The following is a 24,506-nucleotide window of genomic DNA, read 5'->3' on the forward strand; positions in this document are numbered from 1 at the left end:
TGTGAAGTAAAAGTTATCGTTGGCGAGGTGGAAAAGAGGAGAAAAGTGTTGTTTGGAGGGCACAGTGTGGGCATTACTAATGCCAAAAAGGCACGTGAGCGGCAAACGGTGGCAGACGCCGTAAATGCTGTAGCCTCACAACCTCGGACCGTGGCCGAAATAAAAAAGAAATGATCAGACATCGAAGTCGAGGCATAAAAAACATCTAGTGCTGCATCGCCAGAGTGTCTCTGCCACCGGGGGGGGGGGCACCGGAGCGCCATTTGCAGCGGGTGACACGCGTGGTTCCTCCGAGTGCTCCTCTGTAACGCCGGGCCCAAAAGCCCGCAGAGGTCCAACAGGACGGCTCGAGGAAGTCGGAACCAGCTCATAAGCCACTCGTCCTCGTTTGCCAGCAAGTCTTCTTGCTGTCTAAAGATGTGTTCACTCCGAATTCTTCCATTTGCCACATCTTCTAAGAGCGCAAGATCAGCCATTGTGCGTCATTACGCATTGTGATGGGGCATTTTATTTCCATCTATTTAATTACATCTGACAAGCTACAGATGTCGGTAATAATCGACGTGGAAATGGGAAATTGATCAGCGCAAATGTAATTTCTTGTTGCTGTCTGAATGGTTGAGACATACGCCATACATTGTTTTATCAAAAATAAAACACACTAAATGCATATGCATGAATACCATAATTCTGTAGCTTATGAAGAAATGTTTTAACATGAAAACAACTTTCCAGTGGACAATTAGTATGTCTGTCCGTCCGCACACCCGCACCTATATCTGCTCCGCCAGACGGACACACTGAGGAGAATATCAGTTTTGTACATTATTTCGTTCTGTTTAATTATATTATTTATGAGGATGAATTGCACAACATGCCAATATTGCAGAACATATTTCACTTTTCTTTTTGCAAATAAGTGTTCATTTGAATTTCTGTTGTAATTTTCGTTTGATTTTTTTTTATTTGTTTCACTGCTGATCGATCAAACGGGTCTTCGTGTAGCTGTTATTGTAAGACTTGCTTTGTGAAGTCTTCATGTTATTTCTGAGAGGCAGTATTGTCATTTTCACTTTCACGTGTTTCTTCCATCTGCCGACGGAGTCGCCGTTTCTCATTTTTCCGTTTTTGTGCGTACGCCTGGGTCAGAGCTTGCGTGAAGGACCGCACATTTTCCCGTCAAGTTTGCTTTATATAAATCTCAACTATTGCGTAGAGAGTGGCGTACGCCTTCTTTTGTGCGTACGCAACGTTTATAAATGAGGCCCCAGATCTCCTCCAAGTCTGTGTGATGATTCTGTCTGAAGAGACCCAGTTTCAGACATATTCTTTTCAATGTTAATGCTAATAGACATAAACCTAATTTTTATAAAGATCATGGAAAATTGGTCAGCATCCTTTATATCAACAATTTAATCATCATTAAAAAATCCATGTTTAACATAAAAATAACTTCACCATCTGGGAGCGTGTAGCTTCTGGAAGACAGCGTTGGTCTTTGGGTTCAGTGGTTCTTGACTTCTCTCACCACTGATTCTGAATTCATGAAGGCGAAGCTAAAGCGAGACTGAAGGAAAACAGGAAGTTGTAGTCCTTTACATTCAATTTAGTTTTAATATGCCTCTCCCCCTAAGTATGATCTGTGATATTACATCTTTTATAATTATTTTAATGTTTTGTAATGGATGTAGCCTTTTTTTAATCAGTTGGTATTTTAAATTATTTTAATTGATCACTGAACTACAAAAACCCATCAGCACACATGTCCCATAATGCATTGTTTTGTAGTCTGTAGGGCAGCTTTCAGTCAGTTCAGTACTAAATTTCCAGCTGCGTTCTCTCAGGTTGGGGTCTTGCTTCTGCCCCTTTCTCGTGATATTTTTGTTTTGATTGACAGGTGATGGAGCAAAAACAAAAACATACGTCTCACACCAGGTGATCTGTGCAGTGTTGCGTCCATCTGGGTGATCTCAAATTATTGTGCATCTAGGCTGCACTTATTTAGTGTCGCCAACATGAATTTCCATCCCCTAATGTTTACATACATTTAAGTATTGTTTGTAACTGTGAAATGACAGAAAGGTTACTACGGTAATCATTTTGTTACTAAAAACTTTTTTTTTTATTCTAAATGTATAGTATTTTGTTTACTATTTGTACTGTCATGACAGCGATGGTGCTGTCAGTTTACCTTCTTGTTGCATCTTCAAAAGTGCAGAATAAATGTGACACTGAATTTGAAACAGCACATTGTAATTTCTGCATCTATTATTAAAGTATTTATTTGTAATACAGTGGAAATTAGTAGATTTGGTTAGAATGTTGATTTACGGTATGCGCCCCTAAATTTTCTGGTTGTGCCCCTAAAGTTTTCAGTTGGGGGCCACAGTACTCCTAGTGAAAAAAGTTAGTCTGGAGCCCTCTGTCCACTTCTACATCAAATGGCTTTTCAGGGTCAGTTTGGGTTAGAATTGGTGCAGCAGAGAACTTGTTTTTGAGAGAACTGAATGTTTCAGAGACCTAAATGTTTCCAAGAAAGCGGATTAAAGGAGAGTGGAGCTCACATTTTTCTGCTTTAAGAGTTCTCCAGCAAAAGCTGCAAAATAAATCAGACATGATGAACGTAGTCAGACTGATATCTGGGGAAAATCAAGATCAAGCTTTCCAAAAACAAAGCTGTAGAAAAAGCCATGAAGAACGTTGTTCACCATGACTTAACAGACCGTGGGGGCGTCAGCTTGACAGAACTGCAGAACCAAGCATTTCAAATGTGGAAAGCCATCTTCCACTCATTCTCTTCTCTGATCCTCAGGTGGACATGAGCATTGATCCAGCTTTATGGTTGCAATGCTCATCTTTTCATGTATAAAAGTCCAAATATTTGGCAGAACACCGTAGGGAATCGCACCCTAACCTGCTAAAGCAGGCATACCATTATCAGTGTATTTATGTTTTTGGACCAAACATGAAAGGAACCTAAGATAGCCTTGTGCTTCAACCAAGTTTCAGCTTACTGGACTGTCTCCACCCCGTCCACGTCCTCCCCTGAGTCCAGACTGAAATGGTGAAAATTCAAACTAGTCCCTCCTCCAGTTCTGGCTCCAGGCTGAGGCCCAGGTCAATCTTTTTGGGAGGAATAATTGGATCCTGTAATAAAATGCGTTTCTTTTTGAATCGCCCTTAGTCTGGCCCGTCCCCCAGGAGCAGTTTACCATGAAACAGCCCAACAGGGCAAATGCGTCTAACAACACCACTCCTGGGGTCATTCGGGCACGCAAACCCCTCCACCACGATAAGGTGGCGATTCAGGGAGGGGAATTCATCAGTCACTAGCCAATTACTAAGAATTACTGTGGGGAAACCGAAGTCCTCGGAGAAAACCCACAGGACTGCCAGGATTTGTTGGACGTATTTCCCTATAAATTTGGTGACTGATAATTTATTTTATTGAATCAAATTGAATGATTTTATTTGTATAATTTGTTTATTCTTGTTATAAAGGTCACTGAATATTTACTAATATATTTGTAAAAGTGGGGGGGACCGAAGCGCTCGGAGAAAACCCACGCAGACGTGGTCCTGTCAGCAAACGATGTTAACCAACAGACCAACGTGCTGCCCCTGTTTTTGAAGCTCATTTAGGGATTTTTCCACAGAGTGTAGAGAGACTTTTAGGGAGGAAGAGTTTCTTCTTGGGTTTGGAGGTACAGACCTGGCAGTCAGTGGCCGAATTGTTGAAGGAACATTGAATTGTTAAATCTGTAGGGGACCTTTTTTTAATGCTGGGGGTGGGGGGTGGGGGGTGGGGGTTGCACCAGGTTCTTTAAAATGGCGTTCCTGATGCTTGAAAGAAAATCTTCTAAGATTTCTTTTTCCTTTTTAGCTGCTGCCTCCATTTGCTAACTCTTGTCAGGGTCCTGGTTCTGTTGGTCAATATTTTTTAATTCTTGAGGCAGCTGGAGCTTTTCTTTTTCCAGCTTTCTGCTGGCATGTTTTTTGGGATTGTGGGAGAAACCGAAGGACTCGGAGAAAACCCATACATTGCAGGTGTCATGATTTGAATTTGTGGTCTTGTTTTTGGTCCTTGTTCTGTCTAGTTTCTGTTTCCTGTTTTATTTTGAAAGTCTCCTGTCTTGTCTGTTTTCTTGTGTTTTACTTCCTTTGGTCCCCATCAGCCCTGATCGTGTCCACCTGTGTCTTGTCTGCCCTGTCTGTATTTAAGTCTTGTCTCTGCCTTCCTCCTGGGTTGGTCCACTAACCTTGTCTTGGTGTTCATGTCATGCTGTCACGTTCCATGTTCCTCGCCACAGTGAGTTTTGTTTGGTTTTTGTCCTGAATTCCTGCTCTGCAGCGCCTTTTGTTTGTTTTTTTGTTCATTAAACCCTCCGGACTCTGATCCTCATGCCTCCGCCTCTGCGTCTGGGTCCAACCGGCTCTCGAGCCACCCTGCACCATGACAGCAGGCCTAAAGCTTAAATCTGTTTTCATCCAAACAAATGTGTCTTCAATTCAAAATGTATCAACCCTCAATAGAAAATTTGAATTTGGAGTAGCTCATCATCCAAGGTTCTTTGGTGCTTGTTGTCATTTATTTCAGCCAATTGAAAAAATCCTGCTCATTAAAAAGGTCTGTCAAGACAAGAAGTCATCCATTCATCTTGTTCTTGGAGGCATTTATGGATGGCAGTGTGGATGTTGTTTAGAAAGATTTGATTTCCTTGTAACGTTAAAGTTACTCCATCAGGTCCATACATTTTGTCATCATCAGGTGACAAATCTTGATGCTCCACTACATCGAACCGGTCGGTATACCCCTTCATAATGTCATTGACTAATGTCCAGCTTTTATCCTTCTGAAAAAGATGATCTAATTTCCCACTTTTCCTTGGAAGGATGAGGGACAAAACTATTCTCATTTGAGGGTACGTTTGTCTCAGAAGCCTCAGGTCTTTTAACATTTGATTTGCGATCTGTATTGGAGGCATTCGTCCCAATTCTTTTCCTGCAGCTTGGATAACTAAAATTTCAGGGGGACCATCTTCTTTGGAGATTGTGTGATGAAGGTTATCAACAACGTCCTTCCAGCCCACGTGTCTAATTCCAATCCACTTAACATTAGCATCAAGATCCAAGTTTTGTCCAAAAAGATGTTTAGCTGCAGGCTGTGCCCGTGAAATATAAGTTGACCCAACGATCCAGACATCAGGCGGTCTGGTGACTTTGGGTGTTTCCATTGGTGAGCTGTTTGTTGAAAAGCTGAGGTCAGGGGAGCTTGATGTGTCCTCTTCCCTCTTCTCAGGCTGGATTTCTGTCTCAAATGGTGGTAGACCAGCAAAAAGGCTTTTAAAATCTGGTGAGTGCTGCCTACCCTGGCTATCATTTTCACAGATGACTTTCTGCTTTTTGGTTGGGGACAAATGTGTGCTGACTCCGCTCTGTGAGAGCTCCTCTGAACTGACTTTTCTTTTCAGATTAGGCTTTGGGTTGTCAGGCTGGATTGGGCTAGATGTAGAAGGGACACGAAGACATGACAGAGGCTGGTGAGTTTGGCCTCTTGACAATGTCTGGTGGAGAGTTTGCTCAATGGTTTCACGGATGGAGCTTACAATCACTTCAAATCCTTTTGAGGTGAATTGTATTCCACCTGGTTTGAACAGATGACTTTCAACTAGTGTCAGTTTTGCATGCTCCATCACAGCACCATTGAATAATCCGGCGCTGGATTGAATACTTTTGTTGAGCGTCATCCTGTCGTCATTTATTTTTCTGGGATCAAATGCCCCCCATGCTAACCTTGGAGTTATGCAGGAATAAGCTATTTTCATTTGGGGAAAAGCTTGATGGAGGTGTGTCAAGTCCTTGACCATTTTACTGACAAGGTCTGACACATTTGTGTTTCCCAGGTCGTTGCTGCCAACGTGGAGAACCAAAAGGTCTGGGGAACTCCTTTGTTGGGACAACTGGCTATAAAAATGCTTAAGAACATCCCTCCAGCGCATGCTGACTTTTCCCATCCAATGAATTTTTGCATCGACGCCAAGGTTTTGTCCATAGCATCGATTAGCTGTATATTCTGCCCCAGTGATGTAGTGACCCGACCCAATGATCCAGACCGTGGGCACTTTTCTGTCCTCTGACAGCAGCTGTCTTTGGGTGCTGTCTAATGAGGACTTTACACCTGATTGATCTTCTGGATTGTCCTGAATTTGATGCATTTTTCTCAAAATAGAATCAAAAGTGGAAATCCTGTGTTTTTAAAAATGGCGGAGTTTCTTCTCCGTAAAACGTGGTTTCACAAGTGAAGCTCTTCAGCATGAAAGACCAAGTGATGCACTTTTGGTTTTAGGTCCTATTTATGAAAGTTGAAACGATGACATGTCTTGACATGTTTTGACTACGTCCTGACTACATCAGATGATGTTTATGACATCATTTAATGTCATAAACATCATCTGATGTCATGTCTATAACATCATCTGATGACATCAGCAATTACATTTTCGTTGATGACATCAGCAACTTTTTCAAGGTCTCTTGTTGTTAAAAGATGTTTTTTTATTCGACAAAGAAATCCGTAACTCTAATAATTTGTTATATATTTTTGTGTCTAATTGTAGAAAATTTCCTGTAAATTGTCAACTCAATTTCCCATCATTCCTTTCAGTCATACAGCTGCAGTGCAGTGTCAATCATTCATTTAGACTCTGTGGTGTTGAGCTTAGGAGTTCGCAGCTAATGATGTTTATTCCATGTTATTAACTAGTGTTGTACTGGTTGAATGACTGTGGGATGGTTATACTAACACTTCCCACGAAGTAGTTAAGTAAGTGTGCACGTCGTCACAGCTGCTGTGGTAAAAGGAGCCCAAACTTTGATGTCCATGTATGTGAACGCCAGGTCTAAGAGGCTTACACCTTGGAGCATTGATCTAACCCTTTTTCTACTTCAACAGACCATCAAAAAATTACCTACAATAGACTAAACCAAATTCATTCTGCTTGACCTTTGACCTCATTAAAGTGGCTCCACTGTGTGGCTTCATGAAAAGGGCTCCAAATAAAAGATAAAAGAGTTTTTGTGAAGCAAAGTGTTTTCCAGAACAGTATCAGGGCACATTGAGGGGGTTTGGGCGGGGCCCAGCAGAGCACTGACGGCAGTGGTGAGGGTCATTCAATGCCACACGCCCTCCAGGAAAGCGGTCTGCAGACGCCGCCCCGGTTAAGGACAGCGGAGGAAACGCTTTTTGACTTCAAGTTTCTGTGGTTTTTTTATTGAGTCACAAAGTGCAAACAATCCTGTTCAACATGACTCACCTGATCCAGAAAAAAGATCCACTCCACCTTTAGGTTCCCTACACTCTGCATCAGAATTCAGATGCAGTCAATGGAATACTTTGATATAAAAAACATGTTAAATATTTCAATTCATTCAAATAATTCAGGTTAATCAGCCACAATAATGGCTTTAACATGTTCAACCCTAATTCAAACAAACATGATGAGATGGTAGTCTACAAAGTAGGCTGTAGTTTAAATATTGGGAAAACAGATTTAGAATTTTTACTGACCAATTGCTCTTTCAGCTTCAATGCAAATTATTTGTTGTTCTATATGTGACCACAAGAGGACGACAAACACTGTAAGGACTATCAACATGAAGCAATCACAGATTTTTTGTTTAAATTTTATAATTTCATTCTCAACCTAAACATAAATGTTGTTTATGGTTTGTATATCACACTTTATGAAACTAACGTGTGAATGGATTTGACATTCATTCTGGTTTACTTGTTTGGACACATTTCATTTCCACTTGATGATCTGGAAGAAATCCAAGAATCTGGAAAACTTCACTGTTCAGTAGCAGGAATTTCTGTCTGAGTCTCACTGCTGGAAGTTTTGGATAAAGATGTTCTGGATCCACTTCAGGTCAGTCAATCGAATCGTTCAAAACGAAACCAAAATTAATCAGATGAGGAACCGCAAATTATGATATTTTTTACCTCTGGCGGAATGTACTAACAAATCAGAGATGTTTTTTTCTGCAACAAAGCCTTTAATACAGGTGAGTATCTCCTAAAAGCCACAACCACGACAGAACAGAAAAACTTGCCTTGACGCTTTTTCTTCATGTATTCATCTTCGCCTCCACACATCCTTATATTCGCTCCTCCAACCCCATCCACATTTACCCAATCACATTCATCTGCCATACAGTGCACCAATCGAAACACACAATCACAACACTAACTCAGGGTGGCAACACAGTATTACAGCTTAAAGAACGCTGGCCGCTACAATATGAATGGAATCGTTGTTAAAATGGGTTGTTACACCTCTATGAATGAACCATCAATGTAAATTAAAATAGTACTGCACTTTAACGCTCTTGCTATTTGCCAATTGTCCAGCAGAGGCCGCCATGCTCTTCGATCCATTGTTTCCTTGAAGAACCGGAACTGGTTCAACGTAGTTGAAGTGTGGTTCTGACTGTGGTCAGCAGGGGGCGATACACGATTTGTTGATGAAATGCTGATGTGGTTAACCCATCCATGGACCACTAATAATCTTTATTCCTCGTCAAACATTCGGTCTAATGTCAGTTTGAATCTGTTTCTGCTCCCATTTAAATCAGCCCAGTGTAAAGTCAAGTAACAACCTGAAATGATTGTAGGGAGGAGCGGTGAGCTGCAGACACAGCTGTGCTTGGGAATGCTAGACTTTCTGGATAATCTAAAGGTAGTTCAGCCTCAGTTTAGTTCATCCTCGCTGAGTTGGGTTCTGGAGGTTTCTTTGTTGCCTTCAAAATCGCCCAAAATTCAGGATCACCCTGAAAACTCTTCCTTGGAATCTGCTGGACTATAACTCGGTTATAATTATTATTATTGTGCTTGCTTTAATGTTATCTTTCATTTGTGATGCATCTTTTAGACTTAACGAATATGATAAATGGGTTATGTCGTGTACTCATATTGTGCTGTACCACCTTCCTTGAAGGTCCAAAGCGCTTCACAGTCACATTCACATACTGATGGCGGCTCTGCTGCTGAACACTGGCGCCAACCTATAAGAGAGGAGGAACCGAACCAACGCTCTTCCGATCAGAGGTCGACCGCTCTACCTCTGCGTCACGGCTAAAAGAAATGGAATGTTTTTGGACAAACTCAACACGGTTTAATGAAGTTTATTGGGTTTTTTCTTCAGCAGGTTTCCATGCGCCACATCTACATCGATATATTCCACCAAGCTGCAGTGTCACAGTTTAATCCTAACATTTGAATAAAGACTATGTCCTGTATGGTTACTTCATATACAAGGAGCCCCAGCAGAGGCTTTGGTTTGAGCAGAGTCTGGAGGATGCTGATGCAGAGAGAGCTGGATCGTCTCACCTTCTGCTGTTCACAGAAGAACACAAACAATCCATTTCCCCATGAGAGCATTTGGAAACCAAAAGTGTGGATTCACAAAGACAAACGAGCATCTGTGGTGGTCTTCAGCAGTGACCAGAGGTGAAGGTGACGAAGAGCAAAACAACCAGCTCTACACATTTCAGGTGCAGATGGAGGATTGAAGGTGATCAGTGCACGCTATAAACTGCAGATTGTGTGGTTACAGCCAGTGTCAGAGAAATACACATTTCTTATTTCATAAAATCCTGTCCTGCAGATAGAAATAAGACAGTTAGCATTAGTTTTGGTGGTTTGTTTGGTTTCACTAACATCAGATTAAAAGAATGACCGTGGCCGTCAGCAGCCAGGAAGGTCAGTGTTGATTTAAATGCACAAGAACCATCGGAGACACTGACAAACACAGCTACAAGCACAGCCTACACAACAGCTCCGCTACTCGGCTGTCGCTGCAGACACTACAGGGAACCGCCATGGCAGCCCGGGTCTTCACCGCTCTCCTCGCCGCTGAAGGCTTGCTCCAGCGTCCACACGGGTGTATTTACAGCCTCCCTAGAAGCAGGGCTGAGAGAAAAAGCAAATAAAGTTTGACACACGAGGAGCTGGTGTCATCAGAAACAACCAAACCCAACTTTTACTCATTTTTTTTTACAATGAGGAACGTGCAAAAATGTCCACTGAGGACTGAGATTGATTCCAAGAAATCTGGTCTCTATTTCCTGAAGATGTGTCAGAAAGCAGGTTTGGGAGGTTGCAGGTGAGATCAGGTCCAGAGCAGCTGTTCTCTTTTCAGAAGATGACTGTCATTCTTGCTTTTTCTCTCTTTCTCCAGGCTCACATTCAGCTGCCAGAGGAAAGAAAACATCAAAATGAAGAAGGTTCTGGTAACGACAGCCATCAGACTGAAACTCCACCTGTCTACTGGATGTCCAGCTTGCCCGGTCCGACGCTCGGGATGAGCTGCGAGGACTCCGAGGAGGCGCTGTAGGCCTGGATCAGCAGGTTCTTGTTGAGGTCTCCGACCCCGCTGCCAGCTTGCAGTTTAGGGTACGGCAGTGTTTTTTCTCCCTGACGCTGTCCTCGATCCAGCAAGTCCCGATCCATGAGCTGCTCCAGGAGACAACCGTCCGGTCCCTCGGCGACCGGGGAAAACTCTTGAGCGCTGGCCGGCTCGTCCCTGGAGACGGGGCTGACGGAGACGGAGCGGGAAGTCAAAGCTCTGAGGTCGGATTGAGTTTACATGACGGTTCTGAGACACAGAACTCTGCAGAAATGTGGGCTTGTCGGGTCAACAGTAAACTAGCATGCTTTTAGTTTGGAGCCATATTCATTCATGCTTAGTTGTTGACAAAGTTCCAACATAAAAAAACAGAAATAGGAAATTATGAAATGAAAAAAAAAATATCAACAGATTTAACAAGATGATGGTTTCAGATTCTGGATCATACAAAAAACAAGACATTTTTGATCCTAAACTGAAAGCCAGATTCTCAGATAAAATATCATTTAAAACAAACCTGTAGAATATTCTAGATTATCGGTTGAGTTTGGTAAACTCTGAAGTAAGTTTGTGAAAGCAGGTTCTCCCTCAGACAGACAGCATGTTGGAGCGCGTCTGGAGGTGACGGCGTGTTTCCTGACAGTACCTGACATCCATGGACTGGACTCCATCCGACAGCTCGTCCACGTAGCTCCTGCTCTCCAGAGGTCCCAGTGTGATGACGGGGGCTTCAGCGGGGGTGGCTGCGTCCTCCTCCGAGGCCCCCAGAGCCTCAGCTTTCATGTCAGGGACTGCAAGGCAAAAGTTTGAGCTGAACATGGACTCGTCTGAGCACAAACAGCTTCACCGCAGCAGAGGTAAAAAAAAATGGTGTTAGTGCAAATTACTATTTTAGAAGATATAAACACAATTTTACAACCACAGGGTCTAGAAGAGATGTTTCCTTCTTTGAAATCACATTTTTATTCACATTAACTTAAAGATTTAATTAAATTAATGCACATCTTAATTAAAGAGGTGCATGTTTTTATTACTTGTATGTATTCTAAATGATTGATTATATATTTATTTATTTTCTATTAATGTATTTTATTGATTTTGTGAGGTTTTTAGGTAAACTATTTCTAACCCCTGTGCAGGGACTACAGATGAAAAATAGCCTTGGGGCTTATTGTGGTGCATAGCAGCCATGCTTTTACTGTGCACTGTCCCTGTTAGATAAACGAATAAATAAGTTAAAATGTCAAAGCTGACAAATATGACACCTTTAAATGAGCTGATTTCAAATAATTTCTGCTGAAAGAATCAGAACGGACATAAACCTGGTTAGTATGTTTACAACGGAAGAAAAACAATCACGTTCTCTGTTCCTAAAGGGTCTGTGATGAATTTCTGCTCTGAAAAGCTCCAAATGTTGTCTGTAGGTAAAACATCTGAGCTGCAGGAGGTGGTTCTGACCCATCCCTGCTGCTGTAAAACAAGCAGTCTGTGGTTCTGTTCAGTTCTGTTGTAAAGCTGCAGTCTGTGGTTCTGTTCTGTTCTCTTGTAAAGCTGCAGTCTGTGGTTCTGTTTGGTTCTGTTGTAAAGCTGCAGTCTGTGGTTCTGTTCAGTTCTGCTGTAAATCTTCAGTCTGGTTCTGTTTGGTTCTGTTGTAAAGCTGCAGTCTGTGGTTCTGTTCAGTTCTGCTGTAAATCTTCAGTCTGGTTCTGTTTGGTTCTGTTGTAAAGCTGCAGTCTGTGGTTCTGTTCGGTTCTGTTGTAAAGCTGCAGTCTGTGATTCTGTTCAGTTCTGCTGTAAATCTTCAGTCTGGTTCTGTTTGGTTCTGTTGTAAAGCTGCAGTCTGTGGTTCTGTTCAGTTCTGCTGTAAAGCTGCAGTCTGTGGTTCTGTTTAGTTCTGTTGTAAAGCTGCAGTCAGTGGTTCTGGTTAGTTCTGTTGTAAAGCTGCAGTCTGTGGTTCTGTTTGGTTCTGTTGTAAAGCTGCAGTCTGTGGTTCTGTTTAGTTCTGTTGTAAAGCTGAAGTCTGTGGTTCTGTTTAGTTCTGTTGTAAAGCTGCAGTCTGTGGTTCTGTTTGGTTCTGTTGTAAAGCTGCAGTCTGTGGTTCTGTTTGGTTCTGTTGTAAAGCTGCAGTCTGTGGTTCTGTTTGGTTCTGTTGTAAAGCTGCAGTCTGTGGTTCTGTTTAGTTCTGTTGTAAAGCTGCAGTCTGTGGTTCTGTTTGGTTCTGTTGTAAAGCTGCAGTCTGTGGTTCTGTTTGGTTCTGTTGTAAAGCTGCAGTCTGTGGTTCTGTTTGGTTCTGTTGTAAAGCTGCAGTCTGTGGTTCTGTTTAGTTCTGTTGTAAAGCTGCAGTCTGTGGTTCTGTTTGGTTCTGTTGTAAAGCTGCAGTCTGTGGTTCAGTTTGGTTCTGTTGTAAAGCTGCAGTCTGTGGTTCTGGTTAGTTCTGTTGTAAAGCTGCAGTCTGTGGTTCTGTTTGGTTCTGTTGTAAAGCTGCAGTCTGTGGTTCTGTTTGGTTCTGTTGTAAAGCTGCAGTCTGTGGTTCTGTTTGGTTCTGTTGTAAAGCTGCAGTCTGTGGTTCTGGTTAGTTCTGTTGTAAAGCTGCAGTCTGTGGTTCTGTTTGGTTCTGTTGTAAAGCTGCAGTCTGTGGTTCTGGTTAGTTCTGTTGTAAAGCTGCAGTCTCTGGTTTCGTTCAGTTCTGTTGTAAAGCTGCAGTCTCTGGTTCTGTTCAGTTCTGTTGTAAAGCTGCAGTCTGTGGTTCTGTTTAGTTCTGTTGTAAAGCTGCAGTCTGTGGTTCTGGTTAGTTCTGTTGTAAAGCTGCAGTCTCTGGTTCTGTTCAGTTCTGTTGTAAAGCTGCAGTCTCTGGTTCTGTTTAGTTCTGTTGTAAAGCTTCAGTCTGTGGTTCTGGTTAGTTCTGTTGTAAAGCTGCAGTCTGTGGTTCTGTTCTGTTCTCTTGTAAAGCTGCAGTCTGTGGTTCTGTTTGGTTCTGTTGTAAAGCTGCAGTCTGTGGTTCTGTTCGGTTCTGTTGTAAAGCTGCAGTCTGTGGTTCTGTTCAGTTCTGCTGTAAATCTTCAGTCTGGTTCTGTTTGGTTCTGTTGTAAAGCTGCAGTCTGTGGTTCTGTTCAGTTTTGCTGTAAAGCTGCAGTCTGTGGTTCTGTTTGGTTCCGTTGTAAAGCTGCAGTCAGTGGTTCTGGTTAGTTCTGTTGTAAAGCTGCAGTCTGTGGTTCTGTTTGGTTCTGTTGTAAAGCTGCAGTCTGTGGTTCTGTTTAGTTCTGTTGTAAAGCTGCAGTCTGTGGTTCTGTTTGGTTCTGTTGTAAAGCTGCAGTCTGTGGTTCTGTTTAGTTCTGTTGTAAAGCTGCAGTCTGTGGTTCTGTTTGGTTCTGTTGTAAAGCTGCAGTCTGTGGTTCTGTTTGGTTCTGTTGTAAAGCTGCAGTCTGTGGTTCTGTTTGGTTCTGTTGTAAAGCTGCAGTCTGTGGTTCTGTTTGGTTCTGTTGTAAAGCTGCAGTCTGTGGTTCTGTTTGGTTCTGTTGTAAAGCTGCAGTCTGTGGTTCTGTTTAGTTCCGTTGTAAAGCTGCAGTCTCTGGTTCTGTTTAGTTCTGTTGTAAAGCTGCAGTCTGTGGTTCAGTTTGGTTCTGTTTTAAAGCTGCAGTCTGTGGTTCTGTTTGGTTCAGTTGTAAAGCTGCAGTCTGTGGTTCTGGTTAGTTCTGTTGTAAAGCTGCAGTCTGTGGTTCTGTTTGGTTCTGTTGTAAAGCTGCAGTCTGTGGTTCTGGTTAGTTCTGTTGTAAAGCTGCAGTCTGTGGTTCTGTTTGGTTCTGTTGTAAAGCTGCAGTCTGTGGTTCTGGTTGGTTCTGTTGTAAAGCTGCAGTCTCTGGTTCTGTTCAGTTCTGTTGTAAAGCTGCAGTCTGTGGTTCTGTTTAGTTCTGTTGTAAAGCTGCAGTCTGTGGTTCTGGTTAGTTCTGTTGTAAAGCTGCAGTTTGTGGTTCTGTTTGGTTCTGTTGTAAAGCTGCAGTCTGTGGTTCTGTTTAGTTCTGTTGTAAAGCTGCAGTCTGTGGTTCTGTTTGGTTCTGTTGTAAAGCTGCAGTCTGTGGTTCTGTTTAGTTCTGTTGTAAAGCTGCAGTCTGTGGTTCTGTTTAGTTCTGTTGTAAAGCTGCAGTCTGTGGTTCTGTTTAGTTCTGTTGTAAAGCTGCAGTCTGTGGTTCTGTTTAGTTCTGTTGTAAAGCTGCAGTCTGTGGTTCTGTTTAGTTCTGTTGTAAAGCTGCAGTCTGTGGTTCTGGTTAGTTCTGTTGTAAAGCTGCAGTTTGTGGTTCTGTTTGGTTCTGTTGTAAAGCTGCAGTCTGTGGTTCTGTTTAGTTCTGTTGTATAGCTGCAGTCTGTGGTTCTGGTTAGTTCTGTTGTAAAGCTGCAGTTTGTGGTTCTGTTTGGTTCTGTTGTAAAGCTGCAGTCTGTGGTTCTGTTTAGTTCTGTTGTAAAGCTGCAGTCTGTGGTTCTGTTTAGTTCTGTTGTAAAGCTGCAGTCTGTGGTTCTGGTTAGTTCTGTTGTAAAGCTGCAGTCTGTGGTTCTGTTCTGTTCTGTTGTAAAGCTGCAGTCTGTGGTTCTGTTTAGTTCTGTTGTAAAGCTGCAGTCTGTGGTTCTGGTTAGTTCTGTTGTAAAGCTGCAGTCTGTGGTTCTGTTCTGTTCTCTTGTAAAGCTGCAGTCTGTGGTTCTGTTTGGTTCTGTTGTAAAGCTGCAGTCTGTGGTTCTGTTCGGTTCTGTTGTAAAGCTGCAGTCTGTGGTTCTGTTCGGTTCTGTTGTAAAGCTGCAGTCTGTGGTTCTGTTCAGTTCTGCTGTAAATCTTCAGTCTGTGGTTCTGTTCGGTTCTGTTGTAAAGCTGCAGTCTGTGGTTCTGTTCAGTTCTGCTGTAAAGCTGCAGTCTGTGGTTCTGTTTGGTTCCGTTGTAAAGCTGCAGTCAGTGGTTCTGGTTAGTTCTGTTGTAAAGCTGCAGTCTGTGGTTCTGTTTAGTTCTGTTGTAAAGCTGCAGTCTGTGGTTCTGTTTGGTTCTGTTGTAAAGCTGCAGTCTGTGGTTCTGTTTGGTTCTGTTGTAAAGCTGCAGTCTGTGGTTCTGTTTGGTTCTGTTGTAAAGCTGCAGTCTGTGGTTCTGTTTGGTTCTGTTGTAAAGCTGCAGTCTGTGGTTCTGTTTGGTTCTGTTGTAAAGCTGCAGTCTGTGGTTCTGTTTGGTTCTGTTGTAAAGCTGCAGTCTGTGGTTCTGTTTGGTTCTGTTGTAAAGCTGCAGTCTGTGGTTCTGTTTGGTTCTGTTGTAAAGCTGCAGTCTGTGGTTCTGTTTGGTTCTGTTGTAAAGCTGCAGTCTGTGGTTCTGTTTGGTTCTGTTGTAAAGCTGCAGTCTGTGGTTCTGTTTGGTTCTGTTGTAAAGCTGCAGTCTGTGGTTCTGTTTGGTTCTGTTGTAAAGCTGCAGTCTGTGGTTCTGTTTGGTTCTGTTGTAAAGCTGCAGTCTGTGGTTCTGTTTGGTTCTGTTGTAAAGCTGCAGTCTGTGGTTCTGGTTCTGTTGTAAAGCTGCAGTCTGTGGTTCTGTTTGGTTCTGTTGTAAAGCTGCAGTCTGTGGTTCTGGTTAGTTCTGTTGTAAAGCTGCAGTCTGTGGTTCTGTTTGGTTCTGTTGTAAAGCTGCAGTCTGTGGTTCTGGTTAGTTCTGTTGTAAAGCTGCAGTCTGTGGTTCTGTTTGGTTCTGTTGTAAAGCTGCAGTCTGTGGTTCTGGTTAGTTCTGTTGTAAAGCTGCAGTCTGTGGTTCTGTTTGGTTCTGTTGTAAAGCTGCAGTCTGTGGTTCTGTTTAGTTCTGTTGTAAAGCTGCAGTCTGTGGTTCTGTTTAGTTCTGTTGTAAAGCTGCAGTCTCTGGTTCTGTTCAGTTCTGTTGTAAAGCTGCAGTCTGTGGTTCTGTTTAGTTCTGTTGTATAGCTGCAGTCTGTGGTTCTGTTTGGTTCTGTGGTAAAGCTGCAGTCTGTGGTTCTGTTTAGTTCTGTTGTAAAGCTGCAGTCTGTGGTTCTGTTTAGTTCTGTTGTAAAGCTGCAGTCTGTGGTTCTGGTTAGTTCTGTTGTAAAGCTGCAGTTTGTGGTTCTGTTTGGTTCTGTTGTAAAGCTGCAGTCTGTGGTTCTGTTTAGTTCTGTTGTAAAGCTGCAGTCTGTGGTTCTGTTTGGTTCTGTTGTAAAGCTGCAGTCTCTGGTTCTGTTCAGTTCTGTTGTAAAGCTGCAGTCTCTGGTTCTGTTTAGTTCTGTTGTAAAGCTGCAGTCTGTGGTTCTGTTTAGTTCTGTTGTAAAGCTGCAGTCTGTGGTTCTGTTGTAAAGCTGCAGTCTGTGGTTCTGGTTAGTTCTGTTGTATAGCTGCAGTCTGTGGTTCTGGTTAGTTCTGTTGTAAAGCTGCAGTTTGTGGTTCTGTTTGGTTCTGTTGTAAAGCTGCAGTCTGTGGTTCTGTTTAGTTCTGTTGTATAGCTGCAGTCTGTGGTTCTGGTTAGTTCTGTTGTAAAGCTGCAGTTTGTGGTTCTGTTTGGTTCTGTTGTAAAGCTGCAGTCTGTGGTTCTGTTTAGTTCTGTTGTAAAGCTGCAGTCTGTGGTTCTGGTTAGTTCTGTTGTAAAGCTGCAGTCTGTGGTTCTGTTCTGTTCTCTTGTAAAGCTGCAGTTTGTGGTTCTGTTTAGTTCTGTTGTAAAGCTGCAGTCTGTGGTTCTGGTTAGTTCTGTTGTAAAGCTGCAGTCTGTGGTTCTGTTCTGTTCTCTTGTAAAGCTGCAGTCTGTGGTTCTGTTTGGTTCTGTTGTAAAGCTGCAGTCTGTGGTTCTGTTCGGTTCTGTTGTAAAGCTGCAGTCTGTGGTTCTGTTCAGTTCTGCTGTAAATCTTCAGTCTGGTTCTGTTTGGTTCTGTTGTAAAGCTGCAGTCTGTGGTTCTGTTCAGTTCTGCTGTAAAGCTGCAGTCTGTGGTTCTGTTTGGTTCCGTTGTAAAGCTGCAGTCAGTGGTTCTGGTTGGTTCTGTTGTAAAGCTGCAGTCTGTGGTTCTGTTTGGTTCTGTTGTAAAGCTGCAGTCTGTGGTTCTGTTTAGTTCTGTTGTAAAGCTGCAGTCTGTGGTTCTGTTTGGTTCTGTTGTAAAGCTGCAGTCTGTGGTTCTGTTTAGTTCTGTTGTAAAGCTGCAGTCTGTGGTTCTGTTTGGTTCTGTTGTAAAGCTGCAGTCTGTGGTTCTGTTTGGTTCTGTTGTAAAGCTGCAGTCTGTGGTTCTGTTTGGTTCTGTTGTAAAGCTGCAGTCTGTGGTTCTGTTTAGTTCTGTTGTAAAGCTGCAGTCTGTGGTTCTGTTTGGTTCTGTTGTAAAGCTGCAGTCTGTGGTTCTGTTTGGTTCTGTTGTAAAGCTGCAGTCTGTGGTTCTGTTTGGTTCTGTTGTAAAGCTGCAGTCTGTGGTTCTGTTTGGTTCCGTTGTAAAGCTGCAGTCTCTGGTTCTGTTTAGTTCTGTTGTAAAGCTGCAGTCTGTGGTTCAGTTTGGTTCTGTTGTAAAGCTGCAGTCTGTGGTTCTGTTTGGTTCAGTTGTAAAGGCACAGTCTGTGGTTCTGGTTAGTTCTGTTGTAAAGCTGCAGTCTGTGGTTCTGTTTGGTTCTGTTGTAAAGCTGCAGTCTGTGGTTCTGGTTAGTTCTGTTGTAAAGCTGCAGTCTGTGGTTCTGTTTGGTTCTGTTGTAAAGCTGCAGTCTGTGGTTCTGGTTAGTTCTGTTGTAAAGCTGCAGTTTGTGGTTCTGTTTGGTTCTGTTGTAAAGCTGCAGTCTGTGGTTCTGTTTGGTTCTGTTGTAAAGCTGCAGTCTGTGGTTCTGTTTAGTTCTGTTGTAAAGCTGCAGTCTCTGGTTCTGTTCAGTTCTGTTGTAAAGCTGCAGTCTGTGGTTCTGTTCGGTTCTGTTGTAAAGCTGCAGTCTGTGGTTCTGTTTAGTTCTGTTGTAAAGCTGCAGTCTGTGGTTCTGTTTAGTTCTGTTGTAAAGCTGCAGTCTGTGGTTCTGTTTAGTTCTGTTGTAAAGCTGCAGTCTGTGGTTCTGGTTAGTTCTGTTGTAAAGCTGCAGTCTGTGGTTCTGGTTAGTTCTGTTGTAAAGCTGCAGTCTGTGGTTCTGGTTAGTTCTGTTGTATAGCTGCAGTCTGTGGTTCTGGTTAGTTCTGCTGTAAAGCTGCAGTCTGTGGTTCTGTTTAGTTCTGTTGTAAAGCTGCAGTCTGTGGTTCTGGTTAGTTCTGTTGTAAAGCTGCAGTCTGTGGTTCTGGTTAGTTCTGTTGTAAAGCTGCAGTCTGTGGTTTTGGTTAGTTCTGTTGTAAAGCTGCAGTCTGTGGTTCTGTTTAGTTCTGTTGTAAAGCTGCAGTCTGTGGTTCTGGTTAGTTCTGTTGTATAGCTGCAGTCTGTGGTTCTGGTTAGTTCTGTTGTAAAGCTGCAGTCTCTGGTTCTGTTTAGTTCTGTTGTAAAGCTGCAGTCTGTGGTTCTGTTTGGTTCCGTTGTAAAGCTGCAGTCTGTGGTTCTGTTTGGTTCTGTTGTAAAGCTGCAGTCTCTGGTTCTGTTTAGTTCTGTTGTAAAGCTGCAGTCTGTGGTTCTGTTTGGTTCTGTTGTAAAGCTGCAGTCTGTGGGTCTGTTTAGTTCTGTTGTAAAGCTGCAGTCTCTGGTTCTGGTTAGTTCTGTTGTAAAGCTGCAGTCTGTGGTTCTGTTTGGTTCTGTTGTAAAGCTGCAGTCTGTGGGTCTGTTTGGTTCTGTTGTAAAGCTGCAGTCTCTGGTTCTGTTTGGTTCTGTTGTAAAGCTGCAGTCTGTGGGTCTGTTTAGTTCTGTTGTAAAGCTGCAGTCTCTGGTTCTGTTTAGTTCTGTTGTAAAGCTGCAGTCTCTGGTTCTGTTTGGTTCTGTTGTAAAGCTGCAGTCTGTGGGTCTGTTTAGTTCTGTTGTAAAGCTGCAGTCTCTGGTTCTGTTTGGTTCCGTTGTAAAGCTGCAGTCTCTGGTTCTGTTTAGTTCTGTTGTAAAGCTGCAGTCTCTGGTTCTGTTTAGTTCTGTTGTAAAGCTGCAGTCTCTGGTTCTGTTTAGTTCTGTTGTAAAGCTGCAGTCTCTGGTTCTGTTTAGTTCTGTTGTAAAGCTGCAGTCTCTGGTTCTGTTTGGTTCTGTTGTAAAGCTGCAGTCTGTGGTTCTTTTTGGTTCTGTTGTAAAGCTGCAGTCTGTGGTTCTGTTTAGTTCTGCTGTAAAGCTGCAGTCTGTGGTTCTGTTTGGTTCTGTTGTAAAGCTGCAGTCTGTGGTTCTGTTTAGTTCTGTTGTAAAGCTGCAGTCTGTGGTTCTGTTCAGTTCTGCTGTAAAGCGTTAAAAAGTAGTAACCGCACACTTCGTCGGCCATTAACCCTTACATAGAAGACGTACAAGACCACTGATGACTCCCTCCATCTGGGGCTCCCCCCAAGATCTCACCCCATGGGGTCAAAATGATCACAAGAACGGTGAGAAAAATCCCAGAACCCCACGGGGGACCTAGAGAATGACCTGCAGAGAGCTGGGACCAAAGTAACAAAGGCTGCCATCAGTAACACACTACACCACCAGGGACTCAAACCCTGCAGGGCCAGACGTGTCCCCCTGCTAAAGCCAGTACATGTGCAGAACCGTCTACTGTCTGCTAGAGAGCATTTGGATGATCCAGAAGAGGATTGGGAGAATGTCCTATGGTCAGAGGAAACCACAATAGAACGTTTTGGGAAGAACTCTACTGTTTGGAGGAGAAAGAATGCTGAGTTGCATCCAAAGAACACCAGACCTACTGTAAAGCATGGGGGTGGAAGCATCATGGTATGGGGCTATTTTTCAGCAAAGAGACCAGAACGACTGATCCGTGTAAAGGAAAGAATGAATGAAGCCATGTATGGTCAGATTTGGATTGAAAACCTTCTTCCATCAACATTGAAGATGAAACATGGCTGGGTCTTTCAGCATGACAACCATCCCAAACACACTGTTGCCTAGGGAACGAAGGATCTGCTTTTCAAGGTCATGGGGTGGCCTAGCCAGTCTCCAGATCTCAACCCCATAGAAAATCTTTGGAGGGAGTTTAAAGTCTGTGTTGCCCAGCAACAGCACCAAAACATTACTGCTCTAGAGGAGATCTGCATGGAGGAATGGACCAAAATACCACCAACAGTTTGTGAAAACCTTGTGAAAACTTACAGAAAACTGCTGTCATTGCCAACAAAGAAATAAAACAAAGTATTAAGTTAAAGGTTGGTTATTGACCAAATACTTATTTCCCAACATAATTTACAAAACAATAAACTATCAGACAATGTGATTTCCAGGATTTTTTCCTCATTTTGTCTCTCATAGTTGAGGTTTACCTACGATTAAAATTACAGGCCTCTCATCTTTTTTAGTGGGAGAACTTAAATACTAAATAAATACTTTTTGCCCCTCTGTGTGTTCTGTAGAGAATGAAGGTTTGGCTCATGAAACTTTTCAGTTTTAGTTTATTATAAACGTGTTGCAACTGATAAAATAATAAAGGTGAAAATGTGACGTAGAAGAAGGCAGCAAACCCTGCAGCAGTTAAGAGTCTGTGTCTGCTTCATTCTGGCTCTGGAGGGGCAGGACTCTGACAGAGGAGCTCTCTGAGGCCCCCACCCCCTCCTCGTGGGGGTGGGGGCTTGTTCCGTTTAGCCGTCTCCATCAGATTACATGACCAGGGAGACCCTCTGTCTTCATAAAACCGCCATCCACTTCAGGTCAGGGAGTTGAGTCCCGATGATGAACACTTAGCTCACCACCAGGGGGCAGTGTTCCTCTGCCTCTCCCAGCTGCTGAGTCACACTGCAGCCACTGACCACATTCAGATGTACAGGAAACACCATCCACACCAGATCAAACACACAGATGTGTGTGTGTGTTTAACATGTACTGGAGGCAGCAGATGGAGACTCCACGTCACTCTTCCTCGTCCTCTTCATGATCTCCTCGATTCTCTGAAAACCAAATAGACTCCATTTCACAAAGGACAAACACACGTGCCGTAACAAAAAGTCTCCTGTTGATTCATTTCTTAGAATTGATCAAATACTTGAAGTTAAAAACAGGACAGTGGAGCAGAGTTTAGGGCGGCGTACCTTCTTCCTCTGCAGCCTCTCTTGCTCCTCCTGAAGGTGCAGCAGCTCCCTCTGCTCCCTCTTCCTCTCAGCCTCCCTCTGAGCTCGCAGGAAGGCTTCTTCTCTCTGAAAAACATGGAGTCAGATTTCAGCTCTGAACATCGGTAAAGGTAGAACACGAAGAACTTGTCCTCTGCATCAGCGCCGCATGCAGTGACAGAACATCCACATCAAACATCTTCTTTTGGTGAAACGGCATCTAAGTAATGCACTCCGACAATCGTCTCCGAATAATTTCAGTGACTGCAGAACTGAACCAGGGATTCTCACAGATCCTAAAGACTCTCAAGTGGGAGGAGCCTAAACTACACTCAGGGTTTCCTCAGACTAGCCTCCTACACTGGCTTCACAGACAAACTCAGAATTTAAACTCCAGCTTTATAAAACCCTTCAGGCTGAATGTACTTTATTTCAGCCTGAACTTCCTTTGAGCTCGTTTCTGGAAGCAGGGCTCCAGAACTCGCTCCATCCGACTGGCATGAGGGCTCATTCTCTGACATGTTTAAGAAAACTTGAATGATCTCTAAAAAACTTAAACAAACTAGCAAGTTTAATTTATAACAAGTTTCATCAATAACCGTTACCCAGACTGTCAGTAGTTTATCAATCAGGAGTGTCATTGAAGGCATCGATCTGTGTTCTTGAAGGCTGCTAATCCCTCCTGTTTCACTGACATCACTTTTTCTAGAGCTTTTATTGGTGGAGATTTACAGAGGCTGTGCTTTTTCTACACATCCTTTCTTTCTGTTGTTTAGACCTCTGCTGCTTCCAGAGGTATCAAGTAACGAGGAAAAATGTACAAACCAGGAAGCAAAAGTCACCTAAAAACTGACAAACATTCTTCCATCCATTATATTCCCATTTAAGGATCACAGGGTTGCTGGAGTGAAGCCGGGAAACACCCTGGACAGACTCACACACAAGTATACAGTGGAGGAGAGAAGTTTTTGATCATCTGCTGTTCTAGGTTTGCCCACCTAAAAAGAAATTGACTCTCATCTTAAAGGAAAATCAAGAATTCTACCTTAAAAAATGTGTTTACATTTATTTCCATTTCATTGAGGGAAATAGGTTTTTGAACAGAAGGACTTAGTAATTTGAGGCAAAAAAACCTCATTAGCAGCTCAGAGGTCAGAGGTTTCTTGTAGCTGATGAGCAGGATTCTGCACATATCAGGAGGAATTCTGGTCCACTCTTTCCAAATGACTTCTGAATCATTTGGATTTGGTGGCTGTTGCTTAGCAACTCTGAGCTTTAGCTCTCTCCACAGGTTTTCTGTAGGATGGAGGTCCAGAGACTGGCTCCATGACCTTGATCTGCTTCTTCAGACGTTCCTTGGTTGTCTTCTTTGTATGTTACATGTCCTTCTCCTGGCCTATCGACAACCCATTTCAAGCCTCCTGGTGGAGGGAAGGAGGTTCTCACTCAGGATTTGACGGTACATGGCTCCGCCCATGCTCCCATCCCGTCCCCCCCAAAGCATAATGCTTCCTCCTCCATGCTTGACAGTGGGGATGGTGCTCTTGGGGTCACAGGCAGCATTTCTCTTCCTCCAAACATGATGCCACAGAGCTCCATGTTGGTCTCATTGGACCACAGCACCTTCTCCCCATTATTCTTCATTCCAATCATCTTCAGGCGGGTCTGCACATGTGTCTTCTTAAGCAGGGGGACTTCTCCAGCTCTGCAAGATGTTAAACCACTGCAGTGTAAAGTCTTCCCAATGGTTTCCTTGGTGACTGTGGTTCCAGCTGCTTTGAGGTCATCAACTAAATCCTGTTGTGTTGTTTTAGGACGATTTCTCTCTGTTTGGAGCCCCAGACCTAAACGGGGATCGATGGTCATGTTGAACCAACAGTTGTCATGGTAACCTCCAGCTTGTTGCTGATGGTTTTGTAGAGTCTGACTGATTCTGTGGACAGGTGTCTTTTCTACAGGTGATCAGTTCAAACAGGTGTCTTCAGGCGACAGGTTGATTAGCAGAGTCTAACTGGTCTGTGTGAACCAGAACTCTTTATGGTTACTAGGGGATCAAATACTTATTCCCTTAATAAAATCCAAATCAATGTAAATACAGGCTTTGAAGTGGAATTCTTGATTTTCTTTGTGATTTTTTATATCTGTCTATATTATAAAAATATAGACAGAATTTTAATCTATTTTCAAATGAAGCCCCCATTAGAATGACTGACTGTCAGCCAACAGTGGTGAAGCTGTGGGGAGTCAGGAAACGCCACACTGACCTCCTTGTCCAGCTGAGCCTGCATGTCTTTCCACCTCTGCTCCTTCTGTCGTCTCTCATCCTCCTCTCTCCTCCTCTTCTCCTCCTCTTGCCTCATCCTTTCCTCTTCTGCCTGTCGTGCAGCCTTCTCCTGTCGCTCCTTCTCCTCCTGCTGCCGTCTCTGCTCCTCCTCAGCTCTCAGCCTGCAGAAGACGAGCAATGAGCTTCACAGACGAAAGAAAGACTTCAGGAAGACCATCATCATGTTCCTCCAGACCCATCCACCCGTACACGGTCCTGTTTGAGGGTTTGGCCCACTTCTACACACTAACCCGCTCCTGTCATGAGAACTGCATTGTTGCAGCTCCCTCTACATGGAGCGTCTGACCGCTCACCGTGATACCATGGCTTTAGCAATGTCAGGATTTCTGACCTTTCTACAGTCAAATATTGTATCTTATTTATTTACATGTCACCAAGTCCCAGTTTCTAATTTAAAGTTGTGGATTTGTAGGAACAACTATTTCCACGGCAACGCTTGCCTCTCCTCCTCCTGCCGCTGCTTCTCCTCCTGCTCCTTCTGTATTCGGGCCAGACGGCGCCTCTCTGCCAGCAGCCTGGACGCCTCCTCAGCATCCATCGTCCCGCCGACGCTCCTGGCTGTGGGAGTGCCTGGAGACTCTGTGGGGGTGGATGAGGGGGTGGGGGTTCAGATGATCGATTTCATTCTGAGGAGAAATCCTGTTTCTAC

General features: G+C 43.4%; 2 protein-coding genes and 1 long non-coding RNA gene across 7 annotated transcripts in view; 2 read left to right on the forward strand and 1 right to left on the reverse strand.

Moving 5' to 3' along the window:
- The window catches only part of LOC105353610 (hemicentin-1-like), a 703,897-nt gene that overhangs the window by 447,193 nt on the left and 232,198 nt on the right, over positions 1-24,506 (forward strand). The gene's annotated exons all lie outside the window — the stretch shown is intronic.
- LOC111946608 lies at positions 4,806-7,074 on the forward strand. Its single transcript, XR_002872330.1, has 3 exons — positions 4,806-5,353; positions 5,472-5,540; positions 5,904-7,074. It is a non-coding gene; the product is annotated as an uncharacterized LOC111946608 (long non-coding RNA).
- Positions 9,168-24,506, reverse strand: part of LOC101164759 (MAP7 domain-containing protein 2) — a 40,419-nt gene continuing 25,080 nt past the window's right edge. For 4 of the 5 annotated variants that reach the window (XM_004080845.4, XM_020712424.2, XM_011488586.3 and 1 more), the window contains 7 exons: positions 24,298-24,436; positions 23,778-23,958; positions 21,496-21,600; positions 21,291-21,354; positions 11,053-11,197; positions 10,321-10,595; positions 9,168-10,250 (listed from right to left, as the gene is read on the reverse strand). In XM_004080845.4, coding sequence (XP_004080893.1) covers positions 10,325-10,595; positions 11,053-11,197; positions 21,291-21,354; positions 21,496-21,600; positions 23,778-23,958; positions 24,298-24,436 — 905 coding nt within the window. In that variant the 3' untranslated portion in view covers positions 9,168-10,250; positions 10,321-10,324. The remainder of the gene's footprint in view (positions 10,251-10,320; positions 10,596-11,052; positions 11,198-21,290; positions 21,355-21,495; positions 21,601-23,777; positions 23,959-24,297; positions 24,437-24,506) is intronic. The other variant, XM_020712423.2, reaches the window with a different exon arrangement.

The sequence above is a fragment of the Oryzias latipes genome, chromosome 20 (assembly GCF_002234675.1).
Source record: "Oryzias latipes chromosome 20, ASM223467v1".
In the NCBI taxonomy this organism is placed as follows: Eukaryota; Metazoa; Chordata; class Actinopteri; order Beloniformes; family Adrianichthyidae; genus Oryzias; species Oryzias latipes.